Genomic DNA, 21686 nt, shown 5'->3' on the forward strand with positions numbered 1-21686 from the left:
TTTCTTCATCGCCAATCATGGCCTATTTACAGTGGAATATCCGTGGCCTCAGGGGTAATCGGGGTGAGCTTCAGATGTTGCTTTCCAGGTTTTCCCCTGTTGGTGCTTGCTTACAAGAACCAAAATTACACTCGGCTGTTTTCCAACCTATCTCAGGCTATAATTTATTGTATTCTTTGGATCCTTTCTCAGATGGGACCTTTAATGAAAGTGCCCTTCTTCTACGCAATGATATTCCGTACTGTCAACTATTTGTCCATACCTCACTGCTTTACACTGCAGCCCATATCCACTTGAATAAGTGGTTTACAATATGTTCTTTATATCTCTCTCCTTCTCGAGCATTTTCTATCCCAGACTTTGCCTTTCTTGTTTCATCCTTACCACCACCACTTCTGTTACTTGGTGATTTTAATGCCCACCATTTCCTCTGGGGGGGTCTCATTGTGACTCACGTGGCATTCAGTTGGAGGCTTTTCTCGCCTCTCACCCCCTCCATGTTTTAAATACGGGTACTCCCACCCATTTTGATCCTCGTACTCATACTCTCTCTTGCATTGATCTATCAGTCTGCTCTTCCTCCACTGCACTAGACTTCACCTGGTCTGTTCTACCAGACTTACATGACAGCGATCATTTTCCGATCATTCTTACTTCTTCCTATTCACCACCTTTCCGTAGCCCTCGCTGGCAATTTGATCGGGCAAATTGGGATCTTTACTCACATCTCACTGCTTTTAGTGAGGTTCCTTCTTCATCCTCCATTGATGAGCTCCTACACATCTTCTCGACGTCAGTTTATACCGCAGCTTCTCATTCTATACCCTAAACCTCAGGCAGGCATTCTCAGAAGTGCGTGCCTTGGTGGTCTCCTGCTTGTGCTCGTGCAGTACGTTTGAAACGTGCTGCATGGGGCAGGTACCGGTACAATAGAACCGCTGAGAGACTTCTTGATTTTTTTTTAATAGAAGCGTGCGATCGCTCGCCATGTCATCCGTGAAGCTAAATGCACTTGTTGGCGAGACTATGTTTCCACCATCACCTCTGCTTCTTCTATGAGTGCAGTCTGGAAAAAAGTGAGGAAATTGAGTGGTAAATACTCTCCTGACCCGGCTCCTGTTCTGCGGGTCGCTGGTGTTGATGTAGCAAACCCTCTCGACGTTGCCATTGAACTTGGCACACATCTGGTCCATATTTCCTGAGGGCTCCATCTATGCCCCTCGTTTCTTTCCTCAAAGTCTGCCAGAGAGTTAGTACCCTTGGACTTTTCTTCTCTCAGAGAAGAACAGTATAATGTGCCTTTTACACTTCAAGAACTGGAGGCAACGCTCTCAGCTTGCCGATCATCGGCAGCTGGGCCTGACGACATTCATATTCGTATGTTACAACATTTACATCGGTCAGCCCTTGTAGTCCTCTTACACCTCTTCAATCTTATTTGGGCACAAGGAGTTCTTCCCCAGCTGTGGAAATCTGCCATTGTTCTCCCTTTCCGCAAACTGGGTACTACAGGACATGATGCCTCCCACTATCGCCCCATCGCTCTTACTAGTGCAGTTTGCAAAGTGATGGAACGTCTCGTAAATCGACGTTTAATGTGGTATTTAGAGACACACAACAGTCTCTCCGCTAGTCAATATGGCTTTCGTAAGGGTCGTTCTACCATAGACCCCTTACTACACTTGGATACGTATGTTCGTAATGCCTTTGCGAATAATCACTCAGTTATTGCCATATTTTTTGACCTTGAGAAGGCATATGACACAACTTGGAGGTATAATATTTTGGCCCGGGCCCATTCCTTAGGCCTCCGAGGCAATCTACCATCCTTCCTTAAGAACTTTTTAACTGACAGACATTTCCGTGTTCGAGTCAATAATGTTCTTTCCCCGGACTTCGTCCAAGCTGAAGGTGTCCCTCAGGGATGTGTTCTAAGCACAACACTTTTTCTCCTTGCTATAAATGATTTGGCCTCTGTTCTTCCACCCAATATTTGGTCATCACTCTATGTTGATGACTTCGCTATTGCTTGTGCAGGCGCTGACTGTCATCTTATTGCAGTTTCTCTCCAGCATGCGGTCGACCGTGTTTCCACTTGGGCCACCATGCATGGGTTTAAATTTTCAAGTACCAAAACTCACCAAATTACTTTCACTAGATGCTCTGTTATCTCCGATCATCCTTTGTATCTCTATGGCTCCCGTATCCCCGAACGTGATACAGTCAGGTTTCTAGGCCTTCTCTTTGACCGTCGGTTATCCTGGAAACCTCACATAACCTCTCTGAAGGCAACTTGTCACAGCCGGCTGAACCTTCTTAAAACCCTTGCTCATCTTTCCTGGGGAGCTGATCGTCGAACTCTGCTTCGCCTACATTCAGCCCTCGTTTTATCGAAACTCGATTATGGTGACCAGATTTATTCCGCGGCCTCTCCTGCTACTCTCTCTAGCCTTAAGTCTATCCATCACCAAGGATTACGTTTGTGCCTTGGTGCTTTTCGCTCTTCCCCTGTTGAGAGCCTCTATACAGAAGCGAATGTTCCATCCTTGTCTGATCGCCGTGATGCCCATTGCCTTCGCTACTATGTACGCTCTCACGATCTACACAATCCTTCCATTTATAGAATGGTCACCGATATTAGTAGACATTCTTTATTCGTTCGCCGCCCCTGTTTGCTCCGTCCCTTTTCTCTTCGCCTACATTCACTCTTGTCTTCCCTTCAGTTACCACCTTTATATGTTCATGTAGCATCTCACTTTTCCCTACCCCCCTGGGAAGTTCCAGCTGTTCGGGTCTGTTCTTTCTCACTCCCTTGCTCGAAAGCTCAACTGCCTACGGTGGCTTCCCGCTCTCTTTTTCTTGATCACTTCCACTCCCATTCTCATGCCACCGCTGTGTACACAGATGGCTCTAAGTCTTCAGACGGCGTCGGATTCGCAGCAGTGTTTCTGGACAGCGTCATGCGGGGACATTTACTATCTTCAGCTAGCATTTTTACTGCTGAACTGTATGCCATTCTTGCAGCACTTATTCGTATCGCATCTATGCCTGTGTCATCATTTGTAGTAGTCTCAGACTCCCTTAGTGCTCTACAGGCTATACGAAAATTTGATACATCTCATCCCCTAGTTCTCCGTATCCAACTTTGGCTACGCCGTATCTCTACCAAACATAAAGATATTGTTTTTTGTTGGGTCCCTGGTCATGTCGACATACAGGGCAATGAACAGGCAAACACTGCTGCGCGGTCAGCAGTACATGACCTACCAATTTCCTATCGAGGTGTTCCATTTCTGGCCTATTTTGCTGCAATAGCTACCCACCTTCGCACCCGTTGGCAACAACGTTGGTCAACTCTGCTCGGTAACAAACTTCATTCTATTAAACCGAGCATAGGTTACTGGCCGTCTTCTTGTCATCAGTGCCGAGGTTGGGAGACCACTCTCTCCCGCCTTCGCATTGGTCACATTCATCTTACTCATGGGTATCTCATGGAGAGGCACCCTGTTCCTCTCTGTGAGCAGTGTCAAGTTCCAGTATCGATTAGCCACATTCTGTTAGACTGCCCTCTCTATCAACGAGCATGCAGAATTTACCTCCAACGTCGTCTTCGTTCTACTACTCTCTCTTTACCTTCCCTTCTTGCTGATGGACCCTCCTTTAATCCTGACTCCCTCATTGACTTCTTGACAACGACTGATTTACTCCACAAACTCTGATGATACTTTTCGCACTCCCCTCAGCCCTTTCTAGTTCAGTCTCTTGCTGCCCTTTACCCTTTCACCATCCACTGCCCTGCTGTTATCCGTAACCTATTACTCATCCATCTCCCTTTTGCCACCTGATGCCCTCGCTTCCTTCCTGCCCTGCAGCGCTGTATAGTCCTTGTGGCTTAGCGCTTCTTTTTGATTATAATAATAATAATAATTCTAAGAATTGCAATGAATACAATTCATGGAATGATAAAGTTGAAAGATTGGAGGAACTTGACAGATGTATCAGGTGTTTAGGTAATCACAATGTAAAGGATTGTTATGCCAAATTAAACAACTGTTATCAATGTCACAAAGGAAGACACCATATAGTCATGTGTAAGGGTCTATATGATAATGTTGATAATAATGATAATGTTGACAATCCTGACACAACAGTAGCTAATGTAAAAATTGCTGCTAATGTTAATAATGATGGTTTTGCTGAAGTAGCCTTACCTGTGTTACAGGTAAAAATTGATGATAAAAGGCATAAATCAAAAAATGTAACTGCATTATTGGACTAGGGATCCCAGCGTACTTTCATAAAACGTAAATGTCTTGATTGCATGAAAGTACAGATGGGAGATCCCACAACTTTAAAATTATCTGGTTTTCTCTTGGATAAAAGGGCTCAATTGTATGACACTGTTTATGTAACTGTCAGGTTGGGCAATGAGAAAAAACGTGTTAATGCAGTAATTGTAGATAGACTTCCAGAGAAAATATCTACAGTAGGGCTTACTAAAGCTACAGAAAGACTTTCACATAATGTAAATTTAGCACCTTCTGGTGGAAGTGATGATTCTGTAGGCCCAATAAATATTTTGATAGGTAGTGACTATTATGCCTCCTTTGTAAAGGGTATGGTAAAGAAATGTGGTATCACCCTTTTGAAGACTGCAGGAGGCCATGTAATGTATGGTAGGATTCTTCATAATAATAATTCATGACTAGAGGAAACTACAAATACCATAACTGTGTGTCTTACTCATGAAATCGTGCCCCAGTGTAATTCTTCCATAGAGGATGGTGTTGAGCCAGTGCATAAATTGTGGGAATTAGACAGCATTGGAATAAATGTAAATGAAGAAAGTCCAGACGATTCTTTTACTCAGGAGCAATACCTGAGAGATGTAAAATTTGAATCTGGACAATACTGGGTGCGACTTCCGTGGAGACTGAACCATCCAGAATTGCCTACTAATTACAGAATGGCATATGGACAGTTAAAGGCTCAGCTCCGCGAACTGAGTAAGACACCAGAATTGTTAACTGCATATAATGATACAATTGCTGAGCAGTTAATTAATAAATTTATAGAAGAGGTACCTCCTGAGCAAGCCAAAATTTATGGTTACTATTTGCCACATCACGCAGTGAAGAAAGATTCCAAGACCACTCCTCTGAAAATTGTGTTTAATTGTAGTGCCAGGAGTAACAAAAATGTACCTAGTTTAAATGACTGTTTGATGACAGGTCCGTCGTTGACAGAAAAATTAGGAGATATCTTATTAAATTTCAGAGTGAAGCATTATGCCTTTATGGCTGACATAAGTAAAGCTTTCCTAAGAGTGGGTTTACAAGAGGCTTACCGGGATTGTACCAGCTTCTTATGGCCTGAGAATCCTAGTGACCCACTTAGCCCTCTGAAAACCTTTCGCTTTAGGAGCGTATTATTTGGTGCTACATCCAGTCCGTTCCTACTTCAAGCGACGATAAATGCGCACCTTAAACGTATGGAAACTCCATTGAGTAAAGTAATGAGCAAACAATTTTATGTTGACAATTTCCTGGGTGTGACATCAACTGAAGAGGAACTGTTAATGACTTATGGAGAGGCTAATAAAATAATGCAAAGTGCAAATATTCCTCTGAGGGAATGGAATAGTAATTCGTCCAAATTAAAGAACAAAATAAGTAAAGATTACCCTGGAGATGAAGTGCCAAAATGTAGTAATGTATTGGGATTAACTTGGGATATTGAGAGAGATTTGTTAATGTTAAAACCTAATAATTACAGTATGCCCAATAAATTAACTAAGAGAGTCTTGCTTGCTGAAGTTTCCAAATGTTTTGATCCACTAGGTTTAGTGTCACCCCTTACTATAAGAGGGAAATTATTAATTCAGGAAGCATGGAAACTTAAATGTGCTTGGGATGAAATTCTACCTGAGGAATTCATTAACAGGTGGGATGAATTAATTGGTGATTATGAGAAACTTCCAATGTTGGAGTTCCCACGCCAGGTGGCCAATCCAAATAAGAAAAATGTATTCTACATTTTTTGTGATGCTTCAAAATTGGCATATGGAGCAGTTGCTTACCTTCAATGTAATAGTGTAATTTCTCTTGTTATGTCTAAGGCTAAAGTGTCTCCAATTAAATCACGTACCTTACCTCAGTTGGAATTAACAGCCATTTATGTAGGTGTCATATTAGCTAATTATATAAGAAATAAGTTGCAGGAGATAAATATTAGCGACACTGTAATTTGGTCTAATAATGAGGTATCCTTACAATGGATTCGTAATGGAAACAGTAAAATTGTGTACGTACAAAACAGAGTCGCTGAAATTAATCAGATGCAAGAGAAGTATAATAGTTTGGGTCAGCATATGTTAACATTTAATCATATACCTGGTGAGGAGAATCCAGCTGATTTCTTGTCTCGAGGTTTATCTTATGCTAAATTTGTAAATGCTGTATCATGGCTTAAAGGACCGAGCTGGTTGGTAAATAAAGCTAATTGGTCTGTACAAAAGGTGTATATTGCTCCAGTCGAAATTACTGTGACCACTGCTCCAATAGTTTGTCCTTCCTTAGCCATTGATATAAATAGGTATTCTTCTTTACCCAAACTAATCATTGTAACTAAGTTGGTGTTTAAATTTCTAAACAAGATGAATATTTCATTTAAGTTTTCACATCCTCTTGAATATTGGATAAAGAGGGTACAGGAGGAAATCTATGGAAATGAGATTAAATTGATGATGGAAAGAAAAATTGTGAAAGGTTCCATAATAGAGAAATTGGGGCTGTATTTAGAGAACAATGTAATTAGGTGCAGAGGTAGGTTACAAAATGCTGAATTGGGTGATTATGCTAAACACCCTATCTTACTGCCCAAAACTCATCATCTAACAAATTTAATTGTTCTAAATGCCCATAAAAATGTAATGCATGGTGGGGTACAAGATACCTTAAATTGTATTAGGGAAACTTTCTGGATTCCACAAGGACGGCAAAGTGTAAAAAGGGTGATTAAATCTTGTGTAATATGTCGCCCTGTGGATGCCAGATCCTATATGTACCCAGGTCCTCCACCATTGCCAAAGGAGTGTGTACAATTAGTAAAACCATTTGATGTAACAGGTGTAGACTATAGTGGTCCAATAATTTTAACAGGTACTTCAGATGGTGTTCCACTGAAAATGTATGTTTGTTTGTTCACCTGTACTGCTATTAGGGGAGTTCAATTAGAAGTGGCACAGGACTTGTCTGCTGAACAGTTTATACAGCTGTTTCAAAAATTTGTAGCTAGGAGATCTTGTCTGAGATTGATGATTTCAGATAATGCCACAAATTTTGTAGCAGGTGCTCAACATTTGATAGAATTAAATAATAGCAACGATGTTCAATCTCTGTTAACCCAGCGAGAGTGTACCTGGAAATTTATTACTCCTAGAGCCCCTTGGCAGGGGGGGCTGTACGAAAGACTTATAGGCACAGTGAAGCGGTGTCTCCGTAAAGTACTACACTGAAAGAAAATTAATTTGGAAGAATTCTGTACAGTGTTAGTGGAAGCAGAAAATCGGATAAATAATAGGCCTCTCTCGTACATGAGTGATACACCTGATACAGATGTATTAACACCTTCTCACCTATTATGTGGAAGGAAATTGGAAGCTGCCCCTGTCTATAAAGATAATCTGGAAGAAAGTGATGAAGATTACAATGATGCAGCAGTGTTGTGTGATAAATTTAAAATGTTAAATAAAGTAATTGATCATTGGTCTAATGTGTGGCGTAAGGAATATCTTCTTACACTACATGAACACTTTTATGGTGCGACAGAGGCAGTAAATCGACAGAACATTCAACCAGGTGACATTGTGTTGATTGATACTGAACAACATCAAACACTGTGGTCTCTGGGCAAAATATTGACATTGTACCCAGATGCACAAGGTGTTGTCAGGATTGTCAAAGTGTGGTGTCGTGGCCAGGAAAGTTTACGCACAATTAATAAATTGATTCCCTTGGAATTAACTGGTGTTCAAACAAACGTAAATGAAAATCTGAGGGAAAGTGACATGAGTGATATGGAAGATAACGCTGACCAAGTGATGCCGGAAGAGGAAATCGTAGTAAGACCTACTAGGAAAATAGGCACTCAAGCCAGAACCGGCTGGAATCGTCTCCTAAAGGAAGGAGTAATTTGAGTTTTTTAGCAACGAACTCCGCCCGGCCGCAGTGTGGAAAATACTGTATATTTTCCGGAAATACGGTAATTTATAGGTAAATAGACGGCCTATATTGTATATAATAAAAATTTTTATGAAAAATGGGAAGAAGCTGCGCCTGCACAGATGAGACTCGCCATTGTTTTGTTTGAATTGAGAGTAACAGACGTCAGTGAATGGGAAGAATTTTTCATGCTCTAGAGGTCAAAATTGGGCTGATACCTCTCAAATAGGAGGCAAAATTGTTGGATGTGCATTTCTGCATGACTTGAGATATCAGGCGACTGGACAAGACAGCTCCAGGAACATAAGATAAGTCTGTTATGTTTGTAACTCTGGCCAGAGTTATTTTCATGTATAGACAGTGAGGTTTTCTGAGTATGATACACCTTAATCTCCAGTCAAATTGGTGAGTGACATTAAGATATATTCTCCTTCTGTTATGTAAATGTGTGTATGTATAATCATTATTAATTTTAATATACAGTCCAGAAATTTATATATTTACCAGAATTCCTGGTGTATGTACATTTCAATTGTAATTAATAGGTCTAGAGCAACTTGTGGATATGACTGGTAGGTATCGAAGGGGGACATTTTTTGTGAGCTAGGTGTCCCAAATTCCTGCTTGTCTATGTAACTCTGATAAATAATAATTATCTTTGTTATCATTTACTGTTATGCACATAATGAGTTACATTCAGATAAATGCAATTTTTCACATGTATAACTTGGAATCGTTAGAATACGTATGATAACTAGAGAATGCCTCTTCTGATCGGTTTCAAATTTTCAGCTCTAGTGCTGAGTAGTGTGCTATCCAGAGAGCTAAGTTCGTGTAGTTTTTGGGCTGCATGAGTTCAAAGATTTGAATAGAATATCGGCTTGAAATTATTAACATTGATGTATTCCACAAAGTGAGAACCCTGGAAGGTATCTCACTTTACTCTAAAAGCCTCTATTTCCATATATTTTTATTAACTGTTGCACCCGAATCCTTTTACCTAATCTAATGTACATATTATTACCTAATAACTTCAGAACGCCTCTTACGATCGGCTTCAAATTATCAACCCTGGTCAACTATTACGAGGCGGAACAATTGCAAGTGGTCTCTGCTCAACTGTAATTCGTGTCGTCATCAAAGATTTTATTAAGTTATACCATGAATTGAGGAAAGATCCTGGACCTCACCTTAAGTAACAGACAAACAAATGCGATAGTAATTATGGAAGATTATAGTCGGAAAATGAACATGTTATTAGAAGACAGAGATACTTACGTGCCCCTTAACTGGTTTATTATAGGTTAACTATACATAATGTTCTTATATGTGCCTGTAAAATCTGCATGTCATGAAGACCATACTTAAAAATTTGTATGTTATATACACAAATTTTAAACTTTTTTAAAAGCTAGTTAGTCCTACTCAAGGAAAAAATTGCATTGATTTTAGTTTGTGTATGTTCCAATACTTTTAAGAAATTTGGAAAATTGAAATACTGTTGTTGACGTTATATTTTCTGAGAGACGCATCCAGTCAGTTTCAAGACTTAAGTGATGAGACTTGATGATGCAACTTCTGACAGCAATCACGTTTATTCTGCGTCGATATTTTACGATATCTGTCTTTATACTATAACAAGATACTTATACTTATTATTATTACTACTTCAACGAATAATAATAATAATAATAACAATAATAATAATAATAATATTATTATTATTATTATTATTATTATTATTATTATTATTATTATTATCATAATAAAGTTTCAATAAAGCCAATAACAAAAATTATTACAGTAACTAGTTATTAAATATAAAATTTTGTTCCTCAGATGATGATGTTGCAGAACATAATGAAGAACATAATGAACACACTTATGAAGAAATTCACATCAATGCCTTATAATTTTTATTGAACAAGTACAAGAATAAATGTCAGAGAGTCATCAGTAACAACCATGGAAGACGCCAGGTTATATACACCGTGATCTGTATGATTCTGTATACACCATGATGTGTATGATTCTGTATACACCGTGATGTGCATGGTTCTGTATACACCGTGTTGTGTATGATTCTGTATACACCATGATGTGTATGATTCTGTATACACCGTGATGTGCATGGTTCTGTATACACCATGATGTGTATGATTCTGTATACACCATGATGTGTATGATTCTGTATACACCATGATGTGTATGATTCTGTATACACCGTGATGTGTATGATTCTGTATACACCGTGATGTGTATGATTCTGTATACACCGTGATGCATATGATTCTGTATACACCATGATGTGTATGATTCTATATACACCATTATGTGTATGATTCTTGCGCTATTCACCCCAGTATACTAAATTATCCATTTATTTCTATGTGTTCCTTTTTTTCTTCCGTATGCCAGCAGTGTCTCATTCCCTTGATCTTTTCCCAGACTTATGTACCATTATTTTTGCCAGCAATTTTTGTCGTATCAGTCACAGCAAGATTTTCTTTTAAGAATATACTAAAAAGTGAATAAGTGAATATGTTGTGTGTGCCCCGCCACTTGTAAGTGTTGTGTGCCCTGCCACTTGTAAGTGTTGTGTGCCCCGCCACTTGTAAGTGTTGTGTGCCCCGCCACTTGCAAGTGTTGTGTGGAAAATACTGTATATTTTCCAGAAATGCAGTAGTTATATGTAAATAGATGGCCATACTGTATTTAATAATATTTGTCATAGAAAACGGAAAGCCTGCGTCTGCGCAGACGGGACACGCCATTGTTTATTTGAATGGAGTAACAAACGTTGTGTATAATGGGAAGAATTTTTCGTGCTCTAGAGGTTAAAATTGGGCTGACACCTCTCAAATAGGAAGCGAAATTGTTGGATGTGTATTCCTGCATAATTTGAGTATCAGGCGACAGGACAGGACAACTCCAGGAACCTCAGATAAGCTGTCTAATTTGTTTAAATTCAGGCCAGTAAATTTTTCATAAATGTAGGCAAAAGGGGGGGTCCTATACATGACACATTAATCTCCAGTCAAATTGGTGAGTGATATTAAGATATATTTTCCTTCTGTTATGTATATGTGTATATATATAATCCTTTTTTAATTTTAATATACAGTCCACAAATTTATATATTTACCAGCATTCCTCGTGATGTATCTTTCATTTATAATTAATAGGTCCAGAGCAACTTGTGGATATGACAGTTGTAGGTATCGAAGGGGGACATTTTTTGCGACCTAGGTGTCCCAAATTCCTACTTGTCTAACTGATAAATAATAATTATCTTTGTTCATTTACTGATATGTACATAATGATACATTCAGATAAATGCAATTTTCCACATTTAATTTGCCCGTTGGTCCTTCTTGAACCGGAGGTAATTAATGAAGTCATTAATTAGTTAATTACTTAATAATTATATGTGAAATGACAGAAGGAGGTGGATGTTAAGTTCACAAATTTACTTAATGTGTAGTGGATTATAATTATTACAATATTAATTTGGATAAGTCAAGGGTGGGTAAAGATTATATTAATGTGTATAATATTAATTTTGCAAAGCCAAAGAGGCTAGGATTTATATTAATGTATTTGTATAATATTAATTTGATAAGACAACTCTGGCCAAGATTTATATCAGTGTATGTGTAATTGATAAGCCAAGTGTAACTAATTATATTAATGTGTATAATATTAATTTTGCTATGCCAAATTCTGGCAAGGATTTATATTAATTGTATAATATTTTGATAAGTCAAGTCTGGCTAAATTTATATTAATTTGTATAATACTAATTTGATAAGACAATTCTGGCCAAGATTTATATCAGTGTATGTGTAATTGATAAACCAAGTGTTGCTAATTATATTAATGTGTATAATATTAATTTTGCTATGCCAAATTCTGGCAAGGATTTATATTAATTTGTATAATAATTTTGATAAGCCAAGGCTGGCTAAAGGTTTGTATTAATGTACATTTAAAATTTATATAATTTTCTTACATGCAATTGCTAAGCTCAAGTAGCTAGGATTTATTCAAAGATAAGCTGTACTATTTACCCTTATCAAGTGCATAATTTAGTACATAATCAGTGTTATTAAGTTGAATTTAATACATTGCATCATGGCTGAAAATGAGGAAATTAATATAGAAGACAAACATATGGAATACAGAGCAAAAAAAGCATCACTGCAAGCTAGAAAGGGTCATGTAACCAAGGCATATAATCAATGTTTGGAATTAATGAATCAAGAAACTGTGAATACTGATGATTTAAAATTGTATTTAGATGCTTTGGGGAATAGATATGATTCATACAAATTATATTACAACAAATATGAAGGAGATTTATTAGTAAACTGTGTAGATGAGACTGAAGTAGATCTCATGATTAATCAGTATTATGAATTGGAGGAAAAGATTCTTGTAAAAGTCAGGCCTTGAATAAATTAAAATGTGTAAACCAGGCAGTTAATCAGTCTCCTCCAACAAATAATATATCTTTGCCAAAACTCCCAGAATTTTGTTTACCTGTATTTAATCCTGGAGAACACTGGGAGGAGTTTTGGTCAATTTTTAAAGCAGCTGTGCATTACAGGAGTAACCTAGCCTGTGTAACTAAATTATTTTACCTCAAAGGACAGGTAAGAGGAGATGCTCACATACTCATACAAGCCTTTCCCAATGTAGATGACTCTTACAAGGAAGCAGTTGACTTGTTGAAAGTCACTTATGGTAATATAGAACAAAGTAGGTTGGATCTAGTGAATATGATTGTTAATTTAAAATCTCAAAATCACACTTACAAAGGTTTACAGCAGTTTAGAGTTAAACTGGAGAGCACTCTCAAAACATTAAGTAATAAATATAACCTGAAAGAATCAGACTGATTATTGAGTGCCATTGTACAGAATAAATTAAGCTGTAAAACACTTCAATGGCTCTAGAACAAGTATCACAAGGTTTATTTTGGTCTGGAGGAAATAAGACTAGGTCTACAAGAATTAATTGTGCAGTTGCTGACCAGCCAACTAACTCATTTTAAAGATGCAACACATAATAACTCTCAGGTATCTGTCAAGTTTCATAAAGGGAAAAACTATCCCAATGGTAATAATCAAAATTCATTTCCTAAAAATAGTTGCATAGGTGCATATCAAGTAGCAGGAATCAGAAATAATGATTCTCCACAAGGTAAGAAGAATAAGTACCCTCATAAGAGTAGCCCAGTTAATAAGAAACCAGTCAAAGAAAAGAGAGATTGTCTTTTCTGCAAGGGTACTCATTTTTCTAAGAATTGCAATGCATACAATTCATGGAATGATAAAGTTGAAAGATTGGAGGAACTTGACAGATGTATCAGGTGTTTAGGTAATCACAATGTAAAGGATTGTCATGCCAAATTAAACAACTGTTATCAATGTCACAAAGGAAGAAACCATATAGTCATGTGTAAGGGTCTATATGATAATGTTGATAATAATGATAATGTTGACAATCCTGACACAACAGTAGCTAATGTAAAAATTGCTGCTAATGTTAATAATGATGATTTTGCTGAAGTAGCCTTACCTGTGTTACAGGTAAAAATTGATGATAAAAGGCATAAATCAAAAAATGTAAATGCATTATTGGACCAGGGATCCCAACGTACTTTCATAAAACGTAAATGTCTTGATGGTATGAAAGTACAGATGGGAGATCCCACAACTTTAAAATTATCTGGTTTTCTCTCAGATAAAAGACCTCAATTGTATGACACTGTTTATGTAACTGTCAGGTTGGGCAATGAGAAAAAACATGTTAATGCAGTAATTTTAGATAGACTTCCAGAGAAAATAACTACAGTAGGGCTTAGTAAAGCTACAGAAAGACATTCACACAATGTAAATTTAGCCCATTCTGGTGTAAGTGATGATTCTGTAGGCCCAATAAATATTTTGATAGGTTGTGACTGTTATGCCTCCTTTGTAAAGGGTATGCTAAAGAAATGTGGCATCACCCTTTTGAAGACTGCAGGAGGCCATGTAATGTATGGTAGGATTCCTCGTAATAATAATTCATGACTAGAGGAAACTACAAATACCATAACTGTGTGTCTTACTCATATAATCGTACCCCAGTATAACTCTTCCATAGAAGAAGGTGTTGAGCCAGTGCATAAATTGTGGGAATTAGACAGCATTGGAATAAATGTAAATGAAGAAAGTCCAGACGATTCTTTTACTCAGGAGCAATACCTGAGAGATGTAAAATTTAATTCTGGACAATACTGGGTGCGACTTCCGTGGAGACTGAACCATCCAGAATTGCCCACTAATTACAGAATGGCATATGGACAATTAAAGGCTCAGCTCCGCGAACTGAGTAAGACACCAGAATTGTTAACTGCATATAGTAATATAATTGCTGAACAATTAATTAATAAATTCATAGAAGAGGTACCTCCTGAGCAAGCCAAAATTTATGGTCACTATTTACCCCATCACGGAGTGAAGAAGGATTCTAAGACCACTCCCTTGAGGATTGTGTTTAATTGTAGTGCCAGGAGTAACAAAAATGTACCTAGTTTAAATGACTGTTTGATGACAGGTCCGTCGTTGACGGAAAAATTAGGAGATATCTTATTAAATTTCAGAGTGAAGCATTATGCCTTTACGGCTGACATAAGTAAAGCTTTCCTAAAAGTGGGTTTACAAGAGGCTGACCGGGATTGTACCCGCTTCTTATGGCCTGAGAATCCTAGTGACCCACTTAGCCCTCTGAAAACCTTTCGCTTTAGGAGCGTATTATTTGGTGCTACATCCAGTCCTTTCCTACTTCAAGCGACGATAAATGCACACCTTAAACGTATGGGAAGTCCATTGAGTAAAGTAATGAGCAAACAATTTTACGTTGACAATTTCCTGGGTGTGACGTCAACTGAAGAGGAACTGTTAATGACTTATGGAGAGGCTAATAAAATAATGCAAAGTGCAAATATGCCTCTGAGGGAATGGAATAGTAATTCGTCCAAATTAAAGAACAAAATAAGCAAAGATTACCCTGGAGATGAAGTCCCAAAATGTAGTAATGTATTGGGATTAACTTGGGATACTGAGAGAGATTTGTTAATGTTAAAACCTAATAATTACAGTATGCCCAATAAATTAACTAAGAGTTTTTCTTGCTGAAGTTTCCAAATGTTTTGATCCACTAGGTTTAGTGTCTATAAGAGGGAAATTATTAATACAGGAAGCATGGAAACTTAAATGTGCTTGGGATGAAATTCTACCTGAGGAATTCATTAACAGGTGGGATGAATTAATTGGTGATTATGAAAAAAATCCAATGTTGGAGTTCCCACATCAGGTGGCCAATCCAAATAAGAAAAATGTATTCCACATTTTTTGTGATGCTTCAAAATTGGCATATGGAGCAGTTGCTTACCTTCAATGTAATAGTGTTATTTCTCTTGTTATGTCTAAGGCTAAAGTGTCTCCAATTAAATCACTTACTTTACCTCAGTTGGAATTAACAGCCATTTATGTAGGTGTCAAATTAGCTAATTATATAAGAAATAAGTTGCAGGAGATAAATATTAGTGACACTGTAATTTGGTCTGATAATGAGGTATCCTTAAATGGATTCGTAATGGAAACAGTAAAATTGTGTACGTACAAAACAGAGTCGCTGAAATTAATCAAATGCAAGAGAAGTATAATAGTTTGGGTCAGCATATGTTAACATTTAATCATATACCTGGTGAGGAGAATCCAGCTGATTTCTTGTCTCGAGGTTTATCTTATGCTAAATTTGTAAATGCTGTATCATGGTTTAAAGGACCGAGCTGGTTGGTAAATAAAGCTGATTGGCCTGTACAAAAGGCGTATATTACTCCTGTTGACATTACTGTGACCACCGCTCCAATAGTTTGTCCTTCCTTAGCCATTGATATAAATAGGTATTCTTCTTTACCCAAACTAATCAATGTAACTAAGTTGGTGTTTAAATTTCTAAACAAGATGAATATTTCATTTAAGTTTTCACATCCTCTTGAATATTGGATAAAGAGGGTACAGGAGGAAATCTATGAAAATGAGATTAAATTGATGATGGAAAGAAAAATTGTGAAAGGTTCCATAATAGAGAAATTGGGGCTGTATTTAGAGAACATTGTAATTAGGTGCAGAGGTAGGTTACAAAATGCTGAATTGGGTGATTATGCTAAACACCCTCTCTTACTGCCCAAAACTCATCATCTAACAAATTTAATTGTGCTAAATGCCCATAAAAATGTAATGCATGGTGGGGTACAAGATACCTTAAATTGTATTAGGGAAACTTTCTGGGTTCCACAAGGACGGCAAAGTGTAAAAAGGGTGATTAAATCTTGTGTAATATGTCGCCGTGTGGATGCCAGATCCTATATGTACCCAGGTCCTCCACCAATGCCAAAGAGCGTGTACAATTAGTGAAACCATTTGATGTAACAGGTGTAGACTATAGTGGTCTAATAATTTTAACAGGTACTTCAGATGGTGTTCCACTGAAAGTGTATGTTTGTTTGTTCACCTGTACTGCTACTAGGGCAGTTCATTTAGAAGTGGCACAGGACTTGTCTGCAGAATAGTTTATAGAGCTGTTTCGAAAATTTGCAGCTAGGAGATCCTGTCCGAGATTGACGATTTCGGATAATGCCACAAATTTTGTTGCAGGTGCTCAACATTTGATTGAGTTAAATAATAGTAATGATGTTCATTCTCTGTTAACCCAGTGAGGGTGTACCTGGAAATTTATTACTCCTAGAGCCCCTTGGCAGGGGGGGCTGTACGAAAGACTTATAGGCACAGTGAAGCGGTGTCTCCATAAAGTACTACACTGGAAGAAAATTAATTTGGAAGAATTCCGTGCAGTGTTAGTGGAGGCGGAAAATCGTATAAATAATAGGCCACTCTCGTACATGAGTGATACACCTGATGCAGATGTATTAACACCTTCTCACCTAATATGTGGAAGGAAATTGGAAGCTGCCCCTGTCTATAGAGATAATCCAGAAGAAAGTGATGAAGATTACAATGATGCGGCAGTGTTGTGAGATAAATTTAAAATGTTAAATAAAGTAATTGATCATTGGTCTAATGTGTGGCATAAGGAACATCTTCTTACACTATGTGAACACTTTTATGGTGCGACAGAGGCAGTATATCGACAGAACATTCAACCAGGTGACATTGTGTTGATTGATACTGAACAACATCAAACATTGTGGCCTCTGGGCAAAGTATTGACATTGTACCCAGATGCACAAGGTGTTGTCAGGAGTGTCAAAGTGTTGTGTCGTGGCCAGGAAAGTTTATGCACAATTAATAAATTAATTCCCTTGGAATTAGGTGTTCAATCAAAAGTAAATGAAAATCTGAGGGAAAGTGACATGAGTGATATGGAAGATAACGCTGACCAAGTGATGCCGGAAAATGAAATCGTAGTAAGACCTACTAGGAGAACAGCCACTCAAGCCAGAACCGGCTGGAATTGTCTCCTAAAGGAAGGAGTAATTTGAGTCGTTTAGCAATGAACTCCGCCCCACCGCAGTGTGGAAAATTCTGTATATATTTTCCAGAAATACAGTAGTTATATGTAAATACCTCTTCAAGGGGGGCTCCTTGGCGTGGTGAAGAGGCTCTTGGTCTGAGGAATTAGACCTATCGGTCTTCTTCCTCAGACCGAACCTAATTACCCCCCAATCTCCCCTCCCCTATCCCATCCTCCCCATCCTCCCCTTTTTCCTTTCCTCCTCCTCCTCCCCACTCCTCCCTTTTGCCCTTCCTCTTTTTGTCCTTTGGGATTTCTCCCACAGGCGCGCTAGTTCCTAGGTAGGAGAAAGGACACCGGGGTCCATCCCATTCCGTTGAGGTTTCTTGGCGGTGGCGTAGTTTGCCGTGGAATCTGGATTGCCTAGGGATGTCCCGATCCCTCTCCGGTATCCCGGAGTAGCTTTGGGTGTCTTTTGGGCGACGGGTGTAGCTCTGGAAGCCACCTTTCGGATTCCGGGGGAGGTGGCTGAAGGAGGTATGCTTTGTGGCGGATATCCGGCCGCCCTCTCTTTTGTCCACCGAGGTAGCTCGGCAGATGTGAGGTTGCTATCCCAGATTGCTGGTTTACTGGCATGAAGGGTAGGGTATGGCACGGGTTCCATGCTGCATCTGCGCTACTAGCGGTGTCGAGTCCTCTTGGGCGCGGAGGGAGATTTCTGGCCCTTTCATCCCTCCTAGGAACTATCCCTCCCCGGTCCCCCCTTTTTTTTTCTTTTTTTTATTTTTATTTTCTTTTCTTCTTTCTTTTTTTTTCTTAAAAACAAAAAGAAAGAAGTAACCTAACCATGGCAGCCCTAGTCCATGAACCTGGTACCCCCGGGCCCCTTCTTGATACCGCACCCCGTTCTGACCCCGCCTCGTCTTTGGACCACTCTTCAGACATTCCTCATGCCTCTGTACCTATTGCCGGTGCTGTTTCCTCACCCGCTTCAGGTACTGAGGCCTCGACTGACTCCTTCGATTTATCAGACCTTCGCTCTCCTCTGACTATGCTTCCGGCCTCTCCCTCTACGGTGCGGCAATTTTCAAATCGCCGACCCGTTCCACGTCGGACCAACTCTGGTCCCACGCCTAAACGTCAACGACAATTACCTGCTGATGATACTTCTCCACCTTCACCTTCTCGTTCTTCTCAGAAACGATCGACACGTCCTTCACTACCTTTCCACGCTCAGTTTCAGACTGAACAGTGGACTAAATTCTTCACTTTACGACCAACTTCCTCTACTGCCTATCTTTCTGACCATAGTATTGGCAAGGCACTCCTACGCCATGTTGGTAAAGATATTTCTTTTCATGCTCTTAAGAGCGGTACGCGCATCATTACCGTACAGAATGCTACCCAGGCTCGTGAGCTCTCTCGTCTTACCCATATAGATACTGTTCCTGTCACCCTTGAAAAACATCATTCCCTCAATTCTTGTAGTGGTACCGTTATTCTGCCCCATACCATAGTTCAACAAAATTTCCAGACATGTGGCACCGACATTCTAGAACAGCTGGAACTCCAAGATCTCCCAATCCTCAAGGTAGACACTTACGTTCTTCCTGCCCGTGGGCGGAGACGATACCCTAGCAATGTGGCTCGTTTAACTTTTGACAGCCGAGAACTCCCATCCTCCGTTTATATAGCAGGACATCGGTTACAAGTTCGAAAGGTGATCCCTACACCACAACAGTGTAGAAATTGCTGGCGATTTGGCCATCCAGCGAAATATTGCAGATCTATCGCCGAATGCCCAGTCTGTGGTGCCGATGACCATTCTAATACGTCTTGCAATCGATCTCCCTCTTGCCTTAACTGTCATGAGGCTCACCCTTCGTACTCTCGCCGTTGTCAGGTCTATTTAAACGAGCGGGAAATCCGTTACCTCAAAGAGACAGAAGGTCTCCCTTATGCCATGGCAGTTTCTCATCTCCGCCTCCAAGGGAGACTCCCACGTGTTTCTTATTCCCGTGTTTCAAAACGTCCCCCCACTTCTGGTATCCCATCTTCTACACCCACCTCTGTGGTTACCTCTCCCATAATCACTCCTGTATCTAATCCTTTTGCTGTCCTCGGCTCAGACGTCCCTACTTCAACGCCTCAGTCTAATCTCGCTTCTTCGAGTTCTCTCTTACAAGCCTCAGTATCGACGAGACCTCGTACGACACCTCTTCCCAATCGTCCCTCTACTTCTCAAAAGTCAAAAAAAGGTCCGGTAACACCTCCTACCCATCTTCCACCTCCTCATTTTACCCTCCCTGTCTCTGTCCCTAGTTCTTCCCCTCTCACTGGCTCAGTTACAAGTGCAGAGGTTCACCCTCCTCCTCGTAATGTACCTTCCTCCCCTGTTCCCTCCCAAGTTTCTTCCTCTTCTGCCACCTCCCAGGTTCCTGTCTCTTCTGTCCCCTGCCACGCTTCTCCAGTTCCCTCCACCCTTTCGCCCCCCCCTACCTTGGTACAGTCCAATACAGTTCCAATCTTTACTCATCCTCCCCCTACCATTCCCAATATTGTCTCCCATACGACATCTCTGAATTCCGAAACACTTGAAGCAATCTCTGAATATATTGCAGAGACCAAACCATCAATGGACACTGATCCACCTTCCGCTCTTCCTCTCTCCTCTGCTCCATCTGCGCAACTCCTTTCTTCACAGCGCACCGTTCCTTCGCTGCTTGAACATTTTCCACTGCCTCCGCATGTGGACTTTTCTAACCCTTCTAGTCCGTAGGAACCCTTACCTGCGGATTTCAAGTATCTTTATCATTGCCAATCATGGCCTTTTTACAGTGGAATATACGCGGCCTCAGGGGTAATCGGGGTGAGCTTCAGATGTTACTCTCCCAGTTTGCCCCTGTTGGTGTTTGCTTACAGGAACCAAAATTACACTCTGCTGTTATTTCTCACATCTCAGGCTATAATTTATTGTATTCTTCAGATCCTTTTCCTGATGGGACCTTTAATGAAAGTGCCCTTCTTCTCCGCACTGATATTCCGTACCATCAGCTATTTGTTCATACTTCGCTGCATTACACAGCAGCCCGTATCCACTTACATAGGTGGTATACGCTCTGTTCTTTATATCTCTCTCCTTCTCGGGCATTATCTATTCCGGATTTTGCCTTCCTTGTTTCGTCATTACCGCCACCGATTCTGTTACTTGGTGATTTTAATGCCCACCATTTCCTCTGGGGAGGGTCTCACTGTGATTCCCGTGGAATTCAGTTAGAGGCTTTTCTTGCCACCCACCCCCTCCATGTTTTAAATACAGGTACTCACACCCATTTTGATCCTCGGACTCATACTCTCTCTTGCATCGATCTCTCAGTTTGCTCTTCCTCCGCCGCATTAGACTTTACTTGGTCTGTTCTCCCGGACTTACATGACAGTGATCATTTCCCAATCATTCTTACTTCCCCTTCATATTCGCCACCTCTTCGCACCCCACGCTGGCAATTTAATCGGGCAAATTGGAACCTTTACTCACACCTGACTGTTTTTAAAGAGGTTCCTTCTTCGTCCTCCATCGATGAGCTTTTACACCTCTTCTCGTCCTCCGTTTTCACCGCAGCTTCTCATTCTATACCCCAAACTTCGGGCAGGCATTCTCAGAAATGCGTGCCTTGGTGGTCTCCTGCTTGTGCTCGTGCAGTACGTTTGAAACGCGCTGCATGGGGCAGGTACCGGTACAATAGAACCACAGAGCGACTCCTTGATTTTAAACAGAAGCGTGCGATCGCTCGCCGTGTCATCCGTGACGCTAAACGCACTTGCTGGCGAGATTATGTCTCCACCATCACCTCTGCTTCCTCTATGAGTGCAGTCTGGAAAAAAGTACGAAAACTGAGTGGTAAATATTCTCCTGACCCGGCTCCTGTTCTGCGGGTTGCC

General features: G+C 39.9%; 1 protein-coding gene across 4 annotated transcripts in view; it reads left to right on the plus strand.

Annotated features, from left to right (window-relative positions):
• Positions 1-21686, plus strand: part of LOC128691987 (uncharacterized) — a 357504-nt gene that overhangs the window by 262745 nt on the left and 73073 nt on the right. For 3 of the 4 annotated variants that reach the window (XM_070085224.1, XM_070085227.1, XM_070085225.1), the window contains exon 6: positions 10062-10689. The exons of the other annotated variant lie outside the window; for it this stretch is intronic. In XM_070085224.1, the coding sequence (XP_069941325.1) occupies positions 10062-10135 (74 nt within the window). In that variant the 3' untranslated portion in view covers positions 10136-10689. Of the gene's footprint in view, positions 1-10061; positions 10690-21686 lie in introns of those variants that run through there. 4 annotated transcript variants of the gene reach the window in all.

Source organism: Cherax quadricarinatus, chromosome 15, assembly GCF_038502225.1.
Source record: "Cherax quadricarinatus isolate ZL_2023a chromosome 15, ASM3850222v1, whole genome shotgun sequence".
Lineage (NCBI taxonomy): Eukaryota > Metazoa > Arthropoda > Malacostraca > Decapoda > Parastacidae > Cherax > Cherax quadricarinatus.